This window comes from Medicago truncatula, chromosome 6 (assembly GCF_003473485.1).
Source record: "Medicago truncatula cultivar Jemalong A17 chromosome 6, MtrunA17r5.0-ANR, whole genome shotgun sequence".
NCBI classification, from domain to species: Eukaryota; Viridiplantae; Streptophyta; class Magnoliopsida; order Fabales; family Fabaceae; genus Medicago; species Medicago truncatula.
Genome location: NC_053047.1, coordinates 21239845 through 21260492, shown reverse-complemented (window position 1 = coordinate 21260492; position 20648 = coordinate 21239845). Strand labels below are relative to the sequence as shown.

At 34.7% G+C, this 20648-nt stretch overlaps 1 protein-coding gene across 1 annotated transcript; it reads right to left on the bottom strand.

Moving 5' to 3' along the window:
- Positions 1-17245: 17245 nt before the first annotated feature.
- LOC11440266 (subtilisin-like protease SBT4.3) lies at positions 17246-19796 on the bottom strand. The gene is made up of 2 exons (XM_024786474.2): positions 19325-19796; positions 17246-18987 (listed from the first exon to the last, which is right to left on the bottom strand). Exons 1-2 carry the CDS (start codon positions 19794-19796, stop codon positions 17258-17260), a joined length of 2202 nt encoding a protein of 733 aa, XP_024642242.2. The 3' UTR covers positions 17246-17257.
- Positions 19797-20648: the final 852 nt, after the last annotated feature.

Sequence of the window (20648 nt, the reverse complement as noted above, 5' to 3'; positions counted from 1 at the left end):
TTTATGATGAGATTATTTATTATCTGACTGTTGAGATATTTTTATGTTTGAGCCTTGTTATGGCCTTTGAGATTTTTACTAATTGTACTTGAGGATGACTTAATGTCACTGAGATTTTTATGCCGACTGTTGAAATTTTCCGCTGCGATGTTTATGAAACTGAATCTTTGCATGTTTTTGAAATGAATGATGGCGTGACGTCTAAAGTCTTTTGAATATTTATTCTTTAAATTGCATGATTATTGGTTTCGGGGTTTAGAGCGTTACAATGGTTTGATCCCTGAAAAAGTAAAGTAAGTGTGCATGTTTATGTTTCATGTTTTGATTTGATACACTACTAGAAAATCATGGATTTGCTACGAAATAAATCGTAGCTATTGCACAGCTAATTTCTAGCAAAACTCATTTACCTACCATTTAGTTGTGATTTAGCTGTCACACTGGCCGTAGCATGGATTGGGCGGCAAATTATCTACCAAAATATTTCCTAGCTAATTCGCAACTAATATTTAGAATTACCTAGCTATTTTCAAATTAATACCTAGCAAAATACTATTCAACATTTAAGTTTCCTAACTATTTGGCTAGGATAATGCCTCAAAAATTTTAAAGTAATTCTCTAGCCACAAGTTCCTAGCAATTTCGTAGATCGTTCCTAGCTATTAATTTTATTATAATATTATTTTTTTGGTGCATCTAATAAAAAAGTGATAAGCTATTTTTCGGAAACATAAACTTAAAAATTAAGTTCAGTAAAACAGCCAAAAAATACTCAATTAAAATCATTTTCTGAGATATATCCCTTCTTCTCCATATATTGATTTGGTGCTTCTGAACAATTGAGTTTATAACAAGCAATGTAACAATGGAAATAAAGTCTAAAGATACGACACATGTTCTTACAACTAACAGACATTTTTCAATCCGCTATAATATATAACAACCTGGAAGAAAATAATCGAAGACAAAAGTTTACACTCTAAACCACGGAGACGTGCCATAGCACAACTTATGTCCTTTCATAACTTGTCCTCCAACGAGATCTTCATCCTTGATGCTTCAAGTTTATCAAAGTGCCTCTGAGATGGCAGGCACATAACAAGGCATATTCACTAACCTTGACCATTTTAGTTCCTTTGTCAACAACAAGAGCTTGAATATCCTTTCATCACCAATCTTTCAACAACCTGTATAATAGAGAGCATCAGCTTAAACATTATCAATGAGTTGTTAACGTTTGCCTTTGAATTAAAAGTTTTAGAATAATCTGGGTCTCCAATAGTAGTGTTTCAAGGTGCAGTGCAAGGTCTGAGAAAAAGGGTAATCTAATAGATGGGGGGAGGTAGATAGCATACAAGCAACAACCATAAAACATAATCTCATAAGGTCATGGATATCAAAAACTACAGATAAATCTCCACCCCTTGTAGTGTAGAATAAATCATTACTTAAATCAGAAATTGAGTTTTTATACAAAAACATAGGAATGAATTGAGATTTTTATAAAAATTGATGACAGACCTTACATAGTTGCACAAAGAAGCATATAAGCAAGAGTAAACATTAACAGGACAATTGGTGAAAAATAACTCATTTAAGAAGTGAGAATTGGGTACCGTTGGTTTAAATTTGGGATAGGTTTGAAGGTTAGCATATAAAGTAGTGACCCCTGGCCATGTTTCCTCTGTTGGGGTACAAAAGATTCTTCATATATAGAAAAAGGATTTGTTGGTTTGATTGAAAACATCTAAAAAAGAGCATTATAATACAACTGCAAAAATAATACACAAGTAGCCATGTGTCAGCAACTCAACATTGCTTCCCTAATACACCCAAAATCAGTCCCAATAAGCATGGAGGTTGGGGCCTGTCCCAGATAAAATAAGGCACACAAGAAGCGTTAAGATCGAGGGCTTCTCGCTTTTAATAAAGGACGCTTAATAATAATGATCATAAATCTCGGGGGGATTTGCCTAATTTAATAAAATTTCTTACGAAGCAAAAAAGCTAATCAATTTAGACTAGATAAAATTCTAACTCGCCATGACCAAGACTAAGGATAATTCACCGAGCGAAAAAACGAATAGAAAACTTCCTAAGACCAAACCTTTTTAAAATCTCAGACGCCTGTTGAACTTAAGGGAATAATACTTAAACACCTCACCCTTTTAGGCTTTGTGCATAGGGGGGTTGTGCATTGGGATAACATTATTCGACAATACTCCCTCCGTCCCTATATGTAAGCACCCATTTGATTTTATTTTTGTCCCTAAATGTAAACTCCTTTTCAAATTACTAGATGCATTTATTATTATTTTCCTAAACATACCCCTAATTAATCCTACTAATTTATCTTGAAATACAAAAAGTCAAATTTAATACACATACAAACAAAGGACAATTTAGTAATATTAACACATAAAATAGACACATTAACTACACTAACAACTTTTCTTAAGAAATGTGAAAAAAGCAAAGGGGGATTACATATAGGGACGGAGGGAGTATGTATCACTTGTGAGTTGTCCACGTGTCGTGCACATGAGTGAGATCATGGTACATGCCCAATATTGAAGTAGGACCATATCCAAGTACTAGTATACTAAGCACCGAAGTAACCCAATAAACAATGGGGAATAATTTTTTCAAAGACCCATTCTTCTCTAAATATGTGGGTACCCTGAGGAGCTTAATATGTTTGTTGACAAGAGAATGTTGTTCAAGGTCGAAGTGAATGACTCGAACTTATATCGCAACTGGCACAGCTACACCGTTAAGAAGATGACTGTTGATGATGAAATCATCAAGCGATTCATATCTCATCATGGAATCAATGTAAATAATATTTAGGCTTAATTACACGTTCGGTCCCTTAACTTATTTGTTGTTTCCGATTTGGTTCCATAACTTTAAACTTTTCCAATCAAGATGTACACCTATGTTACTCACCACGTCCTTTCTGTCATCTGCCCATTAGTGATGCATACGTGGGCAATCCCACGTGGCACGTATATAAGGGAATTTTTTTTATTCAAGATTTCCTTCTTCTTCCATATCTCCTCTTTTTCCATCGATTTTCCTTCTTTTCTCCTCCTTCTCCCATCGATTTGCTTCCTGTTTCAAACACAACACAACACAAATTCGAATTCGCATTCGAATTCGTTCATCTCTTTAACAAAACTCAGTTTCAAAATTTGAATCTCAAATTGAATCTGAAGATGTCAAAACCTAACCCAAATTCGTGGCAAATGGGTCAATCTTCAAATTGATAGTTCAAACCCTAACTGTGGTAGGAAATTTTTGGGGTGCAGAAATTACAATAATTCTTGTGATAAAGGCTGCAACTTTTTTAAGTTAATTGAAGAAGATTACAATGAAGACAGTGATAACAAGTCTGCAAAGCTTGAGAAAAAAAAATTGAAGTTGAAGACTCAATTGCCAAAGACAAGATCATGGTTGAAGCTATCTTTGATTTTGTGATTAACATCTTTTGGGCTATGTCTTGTGTTAGGGACATCACTAGTCTGCAAAATGATTGGCACATGGAGTTTGATGTAATTGAAATAGTATGTTAGGGTTGTAATGTGATGAATGAAATGTGTTAAGTTTAGGAAGAATTGATTAATGAATTGTTGAATGTATGACTATTATATCAATGAAAAGATGTTATTGCATATTTTGAAATGATAAATGTTTGTTTCTGTTTCTTGTATACTTTTGTGTAGTGAATTGAGTATTGAATTGAAATGATGAATTGAGTAATGAATTAATGACTTATATTTGCAACAGAAATTAACCATAAAATGACTTCATTAAAATGACTTAGGCATTACAATTGCACAGCCAACATTGGCTTGAAAAAGAGCAATAATGGTAAATGCACATAGGCATTACATGAAACCAAAACAGCGATATCATACTGTTACCTAATGCACATAGGCATTTACATGAAACCAAAACAATGTTAAATGCACTTAGGCATTACATCACAGCAAAGTAGAAATATCAGTCATAAAACCTAATGCACATAGGCATTTACATGAAACCAAAACAATGTTAAATGCACTTAGGCATTGCATCACAGCAAAGCAGGAATATCAGTCATAAAACCTAATGCACTTAGGCATTTACTTGACACAAAAATAAAGTTAAATGCACATAGGCATTGCATTACAACTGTCACACCAAAATAATGTTATCAGACACTAAGACATTTACTGCTGGGTTGATGCTGCACCATCAGTTCTTGCAGACACCTTCTTCTTCTTTCCCTTAGCTGCTTCTGGTTATGTTGATGACTGATCCTCTTTTTGCTTTCTTTCTGGTTTTTTTGTTGTTAGCACTTGTTGCAGAGGTTCCTTGAGTGGAAGATGGTTGTGTGTTTGTCTGACCACTTGAAGACTGAGCATGCCTAGTAGTTGCTTGAGTTGTTCTCTGAGTAGCTAGAGGAACTTGAGATGTGTTTGTCTGAGAAACTTGAACATTTGTTGTTGCTTGAGCACCTTGAGTAGCTTGATATGTGTTTGTCTGAGATGCTTGAGCAGCTTGAGTGTTAACAGTCTGAGTAGATTCACCTTGAGTTGGTGGTGGTGGTGGTGGAAGCTTACAAGTGGACTTATTATGTCCATTTTCCTTGCATCTGCTGCACTTAATTCCCCATCTAGCCCTCCTCATGGCTCCATCTGGCTCCATCATCTCTCAACAATTCACCTGCCTCTTTGTTCCTCTTTTTCTTAGGCCTTCCAGGTTGCTTCCAAATAGGTGGTGCCTGAAGGTCATTATACTCTGTCCTCTCCCATAGATTTTGACCATTGGTTGGGTAAATTATAGGAGCATAGCAGGCTGCATATTGGTCCTTCTTGAAAATCTTGAAAATGTCTGGGACAAACTCATTGATGTCCATATCTTGGTTCTTCATGCAGGAAATGGCATGACAACATGGTAAGCCTGTCAACAACCATTTCCTACAATCACATGACCTTCTCAGCAGATTGACATAGAACTTTTCAGTTGTAGAATTGATGTTAATCACTTGAAAATCATGCACACTTGAACGCCTAACAAGATAGAAACAAATTATAACTATCTTGAAAACCAAGCTAGAGAAATATATTATAAACAAAAATATATGGACAGAAAGTGACATACCTAACCAACCAATTATTGGTGTTAGCAGATTCCCTTGCAAGTCTTTTTTTTATGTTTGGAAGAACTACATCCTCATACCTAGCAATCCTCTGCCTATTTGCTTCCCACCTTTCCATCATGTAAATTCTGATGTCCTCACACATAGTGACAATTGGCTTTCCTCTAGGGATGACAATTGTTGAGTTAAAAGCCTCTGACATGTTATTTACAAGGGTATCACATAGTGGCCCAGAAGTAAACTTGGAGTTACTCCAATGCTTAGCAGGGATCAACTTCAGATATTCATAAGCACCCTGACTTATCTTTCTGATCTCATTCATTACATCATCAAAGGCATTTGAGTAAGTTGCCTTAGCAGCTCTCCACATCAACTCCTTCAATTTTTTTCCACCAAACTTCTTCTTAAAGTTGTTGTACAAATGTCTCACACAGAACCTTTGGTCCACATCACATAGCAATTCAGTAATAGCTGGCAAAAGTCCCTACAAAACACATTATATATGAGAAAATAAATAGTTGTAAATATTGATAAATAATGATATATCAGTAAGTAAAATTATGAACTTAATTTGATAAATAATGATAAAAGGTTTACCTTTTGCTGATCACTTATAAAAGTGTATGTTTTGCACAATCTGACACCACCTAGATCTCCAACAAGCAGGTCCAAAAACCAAGCCCAGGAGTCCTTTGTTTCTCCTTCAACTAATAGTTGGCCTCCATAGTAACCCTTTAAGAAACATCCATCCAACCCAATAATTGTCCTACATTTGAAGAAGCTCTCCTTGCAAGCTTTGAAACATATATACATCCTCTGAAAATGTGGACATAAAACAGCACCAGGAACTTGTAGTTGTTCTTCACTTCCTTGAAAAGGTTGAGTACTGACTCTCACAGTTGAATGAGGATTAGACCTCAATAACTCATAAGTATAGTCATAGATTCTGACATATTGCTCCCTAAATGAGCCATAAACCAAGTCCTTTGCAATCCCTCTTGCTCTGTATGCCTTACTGGGACCAACTTCAATACCCCATTTCAATTGTGATCTCTCCCTTATAGTACTCGTTCAGATCTAGATTCTCTTTCACCCTACTATGCATCATAGGTCCCAACCACTTTGCATTCATAATCCTAAGTTTATGTCCCCTAGAACAGTTATGCTCTCCTACCTTCCTCAGTTGCCAAGTTTCCTCATCAGGTACTTTTGCTAAAAAAGACATCCACCTACAAGTCTTCTTACATGCAACCCTAACCCTAATCTTCTCATTTTTTTTAACTTCAACTCCCTTCCAGAATGAACAATATATGTTCTCATGGCATGAATAAAATCATCTTTTGAAACAAAATAAGTTCCTACTTCCCACTTGTAATCTTTCATGTTGTTAGGAAGTTTGAAGGTAGGAAATTTAGTCTTCTTAGTCCTTCCAAACTCATTTTCCTCATCAGTTTCACAACCAAGTATTTACCTGCTCAAGTAAAACCTCATCATCAAATACTGGTTCATTCTAAACTTTTTTTTTCTTTGTTGGTCTTCCTCTCTTTCTCTTAGGCTTAGATGTAGAACCACTTGCTTTTTTTCCCTTTCCTTTATCTCCTGCTTCACTTACAACCTCTGCAGCAGGTTCAGTTTGTGTAACAACCTCTCTAACAACCACATCTTCATCCACATTAACTTCTTCAAACTGGTTCAAAGTTGGTTCACCCACATCAATATTAAAATTCCCATAGTTATCTTCCAACCCTATCTCCTCATTTGAATGCCCCTCAAAATGTACTTCAAGTTCACTGTCCTCTTTCTCCACACTTTCACATCTTGACCCATTACCATCCAGTAAATCATCTAGCCCATTCCTAAATTCTGCATCTAGTCCATGTGGTTCACCATCCCCATTTTCATTAACTTATGCCCTTGACCCACTCTCATTAACTACATTACTCCCCCCATTCAAAGCCCCATCCATATCTGTCACAAAACCACCACTAGTGGGCCCCTCATTTATTCCTTCATTAACCCCACTTGCTTCGTCAAAAACATCCTCATTTCTCTCAGTGGTCCCCAAATAAACATTCTTTGTGTCCCCACTACCAACACCTTTATCATTGTCCCCACCATCCAACTCAACATCCACCTCAGCAAATTCAGCCCCCATTTGTGGTCCCACATTTTCAACCTCATTTTCTTCCACCTCAGCATCAGGGCCCACATTCTCCACATTAACTTCTTCCACATCATCTACACCATTGCCCACATTATTCTCCTCAATTTCATCAGCTTCCATCTCAGCAAACACAACACTAACATCATGAAGGTGAGAAAAACACAAGAAGGGGGGTTGAATTGTGTTTTCTTTTTCATCTTTTTCTCCTAACTGAAAACACTGATCAGAAGCAGATAGAGTACCACCTCTGAAGTGATGTTCAGAACTAATTGCAGCGGATAAACAGAGAGAGAGAGAGAGAGAGAGAGAGAGAGAAGAAAGACACAAAGCAATTTATAAAGGTTCCTTACACAAACCGAAAGTCAGTCTTGTCCCCCTTGCACTTCCAAGGAGAGTTCAATATGTAATATCTTATTACAATTGCTCACTACTAAACTTAGTAACAGATTTCAAATGCTCAAGTACAACTGCAAGAGACTTCCTATGCTCCTGAACACAATCAAGAGACTTCTACTGCTCAAGCACAACTGCAAGAGACTTCTGAATTCAAACAGATATAGACTCTCAAGACTCTAGACTCTAAAGACTCTAGAATTTCTAAGATATGAGCTTTGATAAGAAATTCTAAGTGAACTTTGAATGCAGAACAATTTCAGAAGAGTTTTGACACTTTTAATTCTTGGTATTGCCCTTATGAAACTCTGAGTCTTCACTCCTTTATATAGAGGTGTGAAAGAGACGTTGAATTGCCAGCACATTCAAAATAGAGTCGTTTTAAGCTTTTAATCAATCACCAATGATCATTTGCCTGATATGGTTATTGTCCTAAGAAGGATCAATTTCAAATGCATTCCCATTGAGAAGAAACATTGTTGCAAGCAGAGCTGTTTTTCTTGTTTTGAAGCAGACACAAAACAGAGTAGTGGAGGTAGTGCTTGTACACTTCGTACAAACGTACTATGTCAACGCTCTTTTGAGGAACAAGCATCCAATGCGTTCAAATCCTTTCAAAATAGTCGTTGCTTCACTTTTCCAGTCTTCTGCAATCTTTAGATGAGTTTGAATCCGTTAAACAGCTTTTAAAGCTTTAAGTTGCATCTCCTGATGAACTACATCTTCTGGTGATTCTCAGCTTCTGATAATCTTGCTTTGGATGAACTTGTTTCTGATGACCTTGCTTCTGATGACGTCATCACTTCAGGAGCACTTTGTCTTCAGGAGCGCTTTATCTTCAGGAGCAGTTTTCTTCAGACGCTTTAAGCTTCCTTTTTGTTGATGTATTTGCTCTTTATTTGTTCTTCCAAGACCTTTTTAAGATGTCAAATTTTGTCTATAGTCCTGTATACTTAAACAAATATTAGCATATCCAATTGACAATTTTTAATACTCTGTTATCATCAAAACTCTTAAGGGTTAACGTTAAACATATTTTTGTTCCAACACATCAGGGCCCATATAATCTTCCTCAAATACATCATCTTATACTTCAGTTGTAGCTGCACCATGAGGAGGGACATATCCTAAAGGGTACTCCAGCAAGGGATTCAAGTAACCATATTCAGGTGAACATATAGTGTGTTCTACATATAAGCGAACCCTACCATTTTCCTCAGCTATGAATTTCATCCTTCTACAACCCATGTCATTCCTCAATCGAACCATTTCATTCAGCATTGAAGGATCATAGTACCAAAGACTCTTAATCATTGGGTAGCCTAAACGTTTTATGGTTGATAAGATGGAAAAATAAGCTCAGTAGTTAGGTTCACACTCTAACACAGTTTCACTACCATTATAGGCATTATGGTTAAACTCAACAAAAGCCCCCCCCCCCCCCCCCCCCCCATGGTGTAGCACAAGGAAAAATCTACCATCCTCGCCCTACAAGTTAAAAACCCTAACACTGATAAGTGTGATTTCAAAAATGAAGACATTAACAACATAAACCATAAATACACATTTGTAGATACAAAATTGACAGATTAACATAACAAATTGATGATAAGATCTGGATTATTACAACAAGACCTAAAAAAATAATTTTTACTGAGTTTTCCAGATTTCAACAACTGAAACAAACTCTAAACCAGAATACGAGTAAACCCTATACCAGAAAACAGTCAAAACCAGAAATCAAAACCACTTTTCGACCAAACCCTAAACCCTAATTTTTGAAAATTTGAAGAAAACTAACCTCGACGAAAGCCCCAGCATCGAAATCTTCTAGTTCAGCCATTTCCATCATTCTCTTCCTCGATTCCAACTTCGTCTTCCTCAGAGACTGTCTTTCAATCTTTAAGGGTTTGTGTTCGTGTTCCTCTTTCTCTCTCTAAACTTCAAAACCTCTTTCTAATTCTGAAACTTTCTCTCTCCATTCCAAGAATTTCCCTTATATACGTGCCACGTGGGATTGCCCACGTGTGCGTCAATAACGAGCAGATGACAGAAAGGATGTGGTGAGTAACAGAGGTGTACATATGGGACTTGATTGGAAAACTTTAAAGTTATGGGACCAAATCGGGAACAACAAATAAGTTAAGGGACTGAACGTGTAATTAAGGCTAATATTTATGCATTGTATGATATGTACTTCTTATAATATAAGCTACAATTACCTTGCATTTTGATTTATTGAATCCATGTTTATATCAGCTGGGAAATGATGAAGAGGAGGCTGACTATATCCATGTTTAAATCCATCATGGTTTGCTAATAACAATCCATTGGTATAATTTTGTTTATTATCATGGTTTTCTAAATTTTTGATGTTTCTGATTTCTTCCTATGACTAATTCTCTTCAGAAATACGTATAGGATGTGAGCGAGGGTGCTGGATGGAACAGTAAGGATGATAATATGTCGGCAGAACCGGTTTTGACTCCAACTAGCAAAGGAGTAGGCAAGAGAGGTTCAGAATATGCGGAATCATTGGATGACATTGATCTTACAGAATAGGTGCCGCATCAACGACTAAGGAACCAAAGATTCATCCCATTCATGTTGAGGACTAGGAAATACAGTGATTTGGAACATTACAAGAAATCTTTCATATTGCCAGGGAACAATGCCAGGAGCAAGAACTCCTGGAAAATTTGCCAGGAGCTATGCTGTAACACCCCGTTTTTCCAAAGTGAAAATTTCACATAAAAATCAGAGTAATTCAACATAAACGGAATGTCACACTTTCGTAAAATCAAAAACGGAATAAATTCACTAATTATTGTCCAACTTAAACATCGTGTCATTTATTACTTCGCAACGAAAATTAGTTCAACGTTTAAAACAACCTTGGCACAAAGGCCTCAATGTAAAATCTCATAAAGTTATTCCAACAACATGTTCATAAAATAATACGTAAGGAACAGAAAGCAACAACAAAATTCTCATTCCGTTACGTATCAGAGCGGCCCTAAGATGACGACACGTGAGAGAGTCGACTCACTTCACAGCTAATCTTGATTACCTGCAAGTTACCCAATTGTGAGGGCAACATTTCCAAGCAGAAGGGGTGAGTTTTCACATTCAATAATAATAAGCATATAATTCATCAAAAGCATTTAACAACTTAAACCTCATCAATTAATAACATTAACTCTTCTTATAATATTTCATTAATAACTCAACCAACTTCTAATCATAATTAACTTCATACTTATCACATTATATAAAACATCATATAGCACATAATAATCAGATCATAAACATCATCATATAACAATATAAGTCATCACATCATAAACATCATCTTATAACATCATATATTTCACATCATAAACATCATCTTATAACATCGTATATGTCACATCATAAACATCATCTTATAATATCATATACTTCACATCATAAACATCATCTTATAACCACATAAACAACAACGATTAATAAATATTAATACTTTAAATAGTACTTTATTAGCAACTCATTGATAAATGACAACTTAACGACAGCGACAATGCGACTTCTACAACATAAACTCAACATATGCAACTTCAACTTCTTAATCATGCATGTGGTACCAACCAGGGCATCAAACCCTCAATATAAGAGCATAAATACATTCACAGAGCATCAAGCCCTCAACATAAGAGCAAAAGCTCACAGAGCATCAAGCCCTCAACGTAAGAGCAAAAGCTCATAGAGCATCAAGCCCTCAACTTCAAATAAGTATGCATAGACTCAACAACTTACAACTTGGACAACATCAACAACTTATATGACTCCAATACTTTGGAACAACATCTTACAACTTTACAACTTAGACCAACACTTGCAACTTAATGACCATAATGGTTCAGCAACAGCAGAAACAACAACAACATCTTGCAACATAGCAACATCAATAATATCAACTTGAATGATATAAACAATAATAATTTCTATATCATACATTTTCAACACCTTATATAAATATCTTAAACTAACCAACAATCATTAATCATTTGATTCAGGCTCTCTGTAAGTCTATAACTTAATAACAACTTCCATTCTGATGAGTCATTTATTGCTTACTTTTATATGCTTTTTAGTTTAGTTTTAATTAGATTTTATTTTATTTTATATTAGCATTATTTCCTTTTTAGGATAGTTTACTTTAAATTGCATTTTATTTTATTTCAGGAATGAATATTGGATGGATTGAGTCTTGGAGCAAAAGAAAGGGACTTGGAGTCGATTGGATGCAAAAATATGAAGATTGAGAGACAAAAATATGTCTCCCCACAGTCAGAAGCTTGGCAGGGCCCGTGCTAGCCTTGGCACGGCCGTGCCACCATCCAGAGTGCCTTTTGCTGCTTTTGCTTAGATTTTAAGCTACTCTATTTTTAGCCCAAATGTAATAGCTTAGATTTTAAGTCGAATGAATGCTATAAATAGAGTAGCCATCCATCACAAATATTCATCTTTACTTGGAATACAATAAGTGACAATTGCTTTTCTAATTAAAGTTCTTTTCTTTTCCTTTATTTTCTTGTCATTTACCTTTATGCTTTCTCTCTTCTCCCCCATGTCTACGATGAACATGAGTGAGTAGACTTCTTCTTGTCTTGGGATTGTTGGATAAGTCTAAATGACATAATCCTAATCAAACCAAGCTCTAAGCCTTAATCTTATGTAACCCTAATTTCGTATCTGAATTCACCGTCTTAACATGGATCAACCATTATCAAACTGTGGAAACGAAAGTGGAGGGTTTGATAATTGTTTATCCATTATTCCAAATATCAATTCATAAAACGAAAGTGGAGCTTTGATATTCGAACAAGTGAATTCAGACAAGGATTGCAAAGTCAGCGAAATAGGCTTTGCAATCTTTGAGACATAGTTTCGATCTTCAAGGGAACTAATAACAATCAAGTCAGCGAAATAGGCTTGGTTGTTAGAGGAACCAAAATCTAATAGTAATCAAGTCAGCGAAATAGGCTTGGTTGCTAGAGGAACATAAGAGAAACTGTCTTGAGAAATTAGGTCTAACATAACTGTCACACCCTAAATTTTGACCAAGGATCCCACGGACGCGCGTCGTTTGACTCTAGCCGATCTCATGATTCAGTGAAAATTTCGGCAGGGAGGTATTTTAAAATACCTCATTTTTTGCTCCGATTGCAGGCACTTTCCTCTCGTTTTATTTCATTATCTAATTTCCATCTTTTATTTTTAATTTTTTTTTTTTTTTTTAAAGTTAGTTACTTTTTTTTAATAGTTAATAAATGTTTATTTTCCAGTTTTTGTCCAATAAAGTTAATAAGTCCAAAAATTCCAACAAGGGTCCTTTTTTTCTTTTTTCATTTCTCCTCCGTACGCCTCGTGTTCAGCCAATTTCACAGGGTCAATTTTTTTGTTTCCAAATCCGGGAACGCGGTAGTAACTTCTGCAAGTTATTTCCTTATTCAATCCAACCCTAATGCTATAAAAGCAAACCTGCAAAATACAGAAAACGGAGACAATTTTCCACAGCCGCAAACGGAGAAACCACAGAATCACCAATCAGTAGCCGCAATCATCAAACCCTAATTTTCTTTCTCTTTCAAAAAATTTCAAAATCAAACACTCAAATCCAAACCGATTTCAACCAACGCTTTATTCAAACCGAATCTGTTCATAAGCACCTCAAATAAATCAAGTTTCGCACTTAAACATCACCTTTTCTTTTGAATCCGTCACTTACAAACTCAAATCCGAACCCACAACAATAAGAGTAACGGATCCGATTTAAACAAAGGTTCAATCGCGCCGTTTCAACAAGTATCAGAACCGAGTTTGATGAACAGAAGCGAATTCAAAGATTAGAGAAGAAGCAGATCGGAATCCGAGGTAAAAAAAAGGTAGTATTTTATTTTCGTGTTGTTTGATATTAGATCTAGAACGTGTTGTTGCTTTTCTTTGAAATCTAAGTCCGGATCTATCACCTATACGAAAAAGGATATAATAATATGTATTTGTTTTTGAAAGAGGAGGGTTTTGAAAACTCCGGCACGGTGGTGCACCACCGGCCACCGCGCCGGAAAACTCATGAAAAGAAGAACAGAGAAGAGGGAGACGTGAGATTAGAGAAGTGAAGAGAGAGAAATGAATGGAGAAAGTGAAAGAAATGGGTCTTACACCCTATTTATATAACCTCGAACCGGGCGGGTCTAACCGACCCGCCCACGACCCGTTTCTGCTTAAGCCCAGTTGTTCCCTTTTTAATTTCACTACAGTTTTATTAATTACACCTCTGTTTTTGCTTTCTGCACCCCTTTGCTAAAAGAAAATTATCTAAAAAACTTACAAAAATATTGTGTTTGTTTTAATTTTTTATTTACTGTTTTTATTTTATAATTGCTTTTTTTTATTTATTTAGAATCATCTCATGCATATTTTAATTTCTTGTCATTTTATTGTCATTAATTTTTTTTTTAGTGTGTATAATTAGGAAATTGATGTAATTTATTTTGCGCATTTTTTTTATTTCTTATTATATTTCTCTTGAGACCATAGAATGTATCTAGGAGGGTATGTAATAGTTTAGTAACACACGCACCGACACTATGCCGCTTTATTTACCGCTTATTTTATTTTTGCTCCGTTACGTTAGTTTTTAAGGTTAGTCTAAAAAAATCAAATATGCAAAACTCCAAAAATATTTTCTTAATAAACCTTGGTTTGTAACCCAAGTGTTTTCCTTTTTATTTTCTTAATCAAATGCTTAATTGAATTAATATTCATAATAGACTTGATTTCTTTGTAATTAAAATTTGACCAACCTCACCTTATTTTATCTCATGCCTTGAGGCCTCTTATCTCTTCTTAAAACTATTTTCAAAAATTAAAATCAACCTAACCCACCAAAGAAATTCTTTAGGTGAACTACATTGGTTTTGATCCCTTTTCTTAAAGGGTATGTAGGCATAGGATTTTTATCCTTCCAAATCAAATAAAAATGACCAAAAACATACTTCTTTTCCCTCCATTCTTTCACTTAGATTTTTAGGTAATAATTTTCAAGTAAGCAATGAATGTAGCACAAGATAAGTTAGGTAAGAGGTTCCTACGGAATACCGTAGACGCTTAGGGTGCTAGCACCTTCCCTTCGCGTAACCAACCCCCGAATCCAAAGTCTCGATGAGGTTTTTTTTTTACTCATTTTTTCCCTTCCCACGAATAAAAATTGAGAGTTCAAAGATTGACGATTCAAATCAATTAATGGTTTGATATCCGAAAATCACGAGCACAATAACATTATAAGCTTTTAGTTTGGTTTGTGAAGGACTTGTTATTTAGATGGAATCAACGATCCCAAGGCTCCTTTATTTATATTAATTTTCAACCGTTTGAAAACCCCAAATTACAATTCTTTTCTCCTCTAATCATTTCCAAAGGTTAATTAAATTAAACTACTCCCTGTCGGAACGATACTCTTTTCATACTACTTCGGTAAAACCGTGCGCTTGCGGTTTTATCTCATCACATTCCTATCCCAAGATCAACTCACAACATAATTTAAATACTCTTAAACACCTTAATTGAACTCATAGTACTTCTAGTTTTAAGGTTTGGAATTATCCGATAAGTTTTGGATTAACTTAGAAATGGTTATGCTGAATTTTCATAAGATTTTACTAAGACCTCCTTGGAGTATTTTCATCATATCTCAAAAACTAAAAATCATTTTCAAGTCAAAACAAATTCATTGGAAAGCTAACAAAATTATCTAAAACTTTCATGTTTACACCAAAGGCCAATTCAAAACAGAAACGTGTGAAAAAGACGCAAGAACACGAAACAGGGTATGCTGTCACTGTGCAGCTCGCGAGGCGAGTAAGTTTAATCGCTGTGGCGAGTTGCGGCAGACAACTATACGGGAACAGACCAGTTTTCAGCCAAAAACCCAATTTTTCATCCACCTAAACTCCAAATTTGATAGGAAACTTAACCTATGATTAATCTGCAACTTGGACACCAATTATTACCCTAATTCATCATATCATCTACTCTTAAATCAACCAATTACAACTTCTAAACATAATTCTCAAAACATCAAAACTAACAACAACTACAAGGTTAAAACCTTTTTCAGAATTATGCAACCCATTATTAGAGAAAGCTAGTCTCACCCTTACCTTAGATTAGATGATCGGTCTCTACGAGATTGCTCCTCTTCTCTTTCTCTGACTTCTCACTTTCTCCCTTTTTCTCCCAAAAGCAGTTTGCACGTAATCCTTATTTTCTAATTCTAACTCTCCCTTTATATATACATCCTTAACCTACTTATTTTCTCTTATTTCCAAATCTGCCCCCAAAGTCTCAATATTCTATTCTAACATATATGTATAATATAAAATATTTCTATAACAAATAACAAATATATCTCTATAACAAATATATTTCTATAACGTATATATATTTCTACACCAAATAAAATATATATTTCTACACCAGATAACATTTATATTTCTACACCAAATAACATATATATTATATTAATAAGGGGATATATCAAGTGAGAGGAATAGTTAAAATGAGAGATGAGAGGAGTAGATAATGGTCATTAGATTAAATTAATGGTTATGATTTAATTTAGTTTTAAAGTGTGCTGCCCTTTGAGATCGCTCCCTCAGCCCCTATGATTCTTGTTTCCTCGTATTCTCTTCCCTTCAATATCACGAGAAACATCACAGATCCAACCCAATCTAGATGATCTATATATTTTTTCGTAGAGCTGTTTGCACCCCCTCAAGGACGGCCTAGACTAGATCATATATTTTTCTGCATATTTTTGATCCATGCCAGCAACAAATGGAATTCACAACAAATGTGTGATTCAATATGATATTTGTTTATTCCTCCAAAGTTGTGACTTTTCTTACAACAATTGTGTGATTCAACATGAACAAGCCAACACAGTGGGGTATATATATATATATATATATATATATATATATATATATATATATATATATATAGATAGATAGATAGATAGATATAGGTAAGGCAACCAAATGGTTGATGCTCTTGCAAACAATGCTTTGTCTATTCCATCTTTTTGGCTTGGCAGGAGGCTCCAGACTTCATTGAAGATTGTATTAGCAAGAACAAACTAGGTTGGCCTAGTTTTATATATTGTAACTAATCTATTTGGAGTTTTGGCCTAGTTCCCTCCTTTTGTTGTTTTGGCCTAATCCCTTGAGTGAGCATGTTTAGTTTTATAAATTTTTTCCTACTGATTATTTTGTAAAATTTTATTGTCAACTAATATCAAATTTCTTCAAAAGAAACGTTGTAAACGAATTATTATATCATCACCATCCACAAAATTCATTTTTTTTTTTGTTTTGTTTTTGTTTCATGTGTATTGAATTTTACATAATTATGAAATCAACATGAACGCAAATAACTATAGAGATACAAAACATCAAGATTTATTCGAGACTCAATAATCATATATTTGATTGCCATAACAAAAACATGGTTTATGATATTCTTTGCACAATGATTGGACTCTTCACATTGTGGGTTTCGTCTGACCAAACAAGTGATGAGGAAAACACAGTTTGATTTGATTTTGCTTCCCCAAAAACGGTGACAACATATGATTGTTTCTCGTTTAATGATCTGAATGAGAGAATTTTTGGTTCAACACTAATCTTGACTTTTGGATTATGATGGATAAGAGTAGCCTTGTAGGTTGAGTTGTGAAAGCCAACATTTGTGACTGTTCTATGAATCTTGACATTGAAATGCCTATGTACAAGAAATACCATTGCAGGATAGTTTATATCTTTCACCAAGGATCTTTTGGATGCACCATGGCAACTTGAATCATCTCCACTAATTTGTCTAACTTTGTTAGTATCATAACCATAATTACAAAGCATTTGCACATAATCCTCCTTAGTGATGTCATAAACAAGCCCAGGGTTAATGGCTTGTTGTGGATTGATATTCCCAGATCCATAAGCAAACTCTCCAGCCAAATCATCATAAGGACCTTTCACTAGGGTAGCAGTTGTCATGATGGCAGATTTGATAGCTGCAGGTGACCAATTTGGATGAAATGATTTCACATATGCAACAACTCCAGCAACATGGGGACATGCCATAGAGGTTCCAGATTCTATGTTGTATTTAACATGTCTTTTGTCATAGTTATTAAAATCGTCTGAGGGTGGCTCTAATGGTGACCATGCAGCCAAGATATCAACTCCTGGGGCACTTATATCTGGTTTCATAATTTCAGGAATGATAGGATTTGGGCCACGGGAAGAGAAAGCTGCAATTCTAGGAGCATTACTGTCATGGAAGATTTCACTCTTCAAAATTTCAGCTACAGGGTATTTAGTGGAATTTGTGTAGGATTGAACATGAACAAATTCATTTGATCCCAAGTAAAGGGAAGGCTTTGGAGTGACTGAAGGAACATCAAGATTAGACTTTGTAGCATTGATGATTGAACCAATTGCACCATTCTCATAAGCAAACATTTCACCCCCTAGTTTTCCACACAAAACAAGCTTACCATTCACCATATTTTTGTCTATGCAATCACACATTTCATGCGATGCATTTCCTCTAGCTGGGCAAGAATGAACTATAGGAAATTTCGTGCCATTTGAAGGGAATGCATTGATTGACTTACCAATAAAAGTCTTTCCATTTCCAAGAACGAGCTTATCAATAAATTGACGATCTATGGTAGTTGCAGCAACACTAACTAACCAAGGTGCTACACTGCGAATAGTACTTGGGGTAGAGCCATCGTTTCCTGCAGAGTGTGTTGTGAGTATACCCTTCTCCATGGCATGAAAAGAACCAATGGCAATAGTATCTTGTAGAAAATCGGGGGTGTATATGGGACCAACAGAGGCAGTGATGATGTCAACTCCATCAGCAATGGCATCATCAAATGCAGCTAATATAGAGTCAGAACTGCATTTAAGACTTGATATACATACTTTGTATACAGCAATTCTTGAAGATGGGACTCCACCTCTTGCAGTGCCTTTTGCAAGACCATAAAAGCTGACATCATTCACCTGACTTCCACCTGCTGTTGATGCTGTATGGGATCCATGACCTATAACATCTCTTGCACTCTTATCTTTATCATCATAAAATCGTGCCCCGATGATCTTGTTGTTGCAACTAAAATTAGTGCCTCCTGCACAAACTCCCCTCCACTTTTTTGGAATAGGACCAAGACCTGATCAATCATAATATATATATATATATATATATATATATATATATATCAAATTAAAAAAAAAAATCATCTATAGTTTGTTACTACAATATTCTCTTCATATTTAATTTTCTACCTACAATATAAACAACAATATTTCTTAGTGTCCTAAGATACTCATGAAGAACACCGTTTATAAATAGATCTACGTAATAATCACAAATTAATCTACTTGGTTTGCTACTTATCATTTTAAGTGGAGGGATGATTTTGTACAAAACAATAATTATTAAGAAAAATAACTACATATGATAATTAGAACATATACAATATTTGATTTTGACGTGTGTGGGTGTACCTTTATCATTAAAACTTTCAGATTCTGGCCATATTCCGCTGTCTATGACACCAATCACCAAATCACTCTCAACGACTTTATCTCTTTTGATTGATTGAGGAATTCCAAGAAAGTCCCACGACCTTGTGGTTTGAAGGTTAAACTCCTGACTTGGAAAAACAGAGACGACACCTCTCATGCCAGCAAGCTTTTCCCTTTGTTGGTCGTTGAGTATGGCGGCAAAGCCATTGAAACTTCGATTGTAACTTCGTACTAAGCGGGTGTCTATGTCGCTTCCATCAATAACTTGCTTCAATAAATTGAGATGGTGAGATGTTGGGGAATATGGTACTTCCTTAGGAAGTGAGCCCATGTATACAATGTGAAGTTTACCGCTTTCTTCACTATTTGCAATGGCATCACACACCAACAAAATTATTGATGTCCAAACAAAAAACACAAAGAATAATAAAGCAATATTATATTTGGCCATTGTTTGTATTTGTGAAAGGGTGAATATGATGCTAAAAGCTAAACTTGTATTTATAATCCCAAGTAAGTTAATAAAGATGGAAAAATCTTTTCAATATATTAAAAAAAATTGTTCGATAACTATTTTAGAATTAAATTGAAAAATAATATTTATAAAATCTATTAATTATATCATAATATTTTTTATAGAATATGTTGACTGGTAATTATAAAAATATTTTAAAAAAAATCATTACATTTCTTTTATATTCTATTAAATAAATCATGTTTTGTAACACTCTAAATAAATGTTAATATTTTACATATGGTATTATAATACAATATTGGATACTAAGTAATTAAATTTGATTTCCTCATCAATTCAGTCAAAATAAAGCTTAAAATAAAATATTGGATACTTGTCTTAGTAATTTTTTATTTTTAGTAATTCAGTCAACATATTCTAAAAGAGAAAAAAAAAAATTAATTCAGTCAAGATAAGATTATTCTAAATATTTTTTCTTCAAAAAAATCCATTTATTTTTCTAAAACTGCTCGTAATTATTGATACCCTAATAGGAAATTATATCAAGATTTTACTTGATAACAAATATAAAAAAAGTTCTAAATCAGAGACATAATTATTGATACTCTAATAGGAAGTTATATTATTGGCAAACATATATATATATATATGGGATAGGATCAAATGATACCATGGTGTTAAACTAAATTTGACACCAAATCTTAACCATCTATTTTAATTCAATCTAAGGCCATAAATAACTTAGAGTATATGCTTATTATTTTCTTTTTTAGAGAAGCAAAACAAATCTTTTTCATTAATTACCAGATCACATATTTACATTGCTAT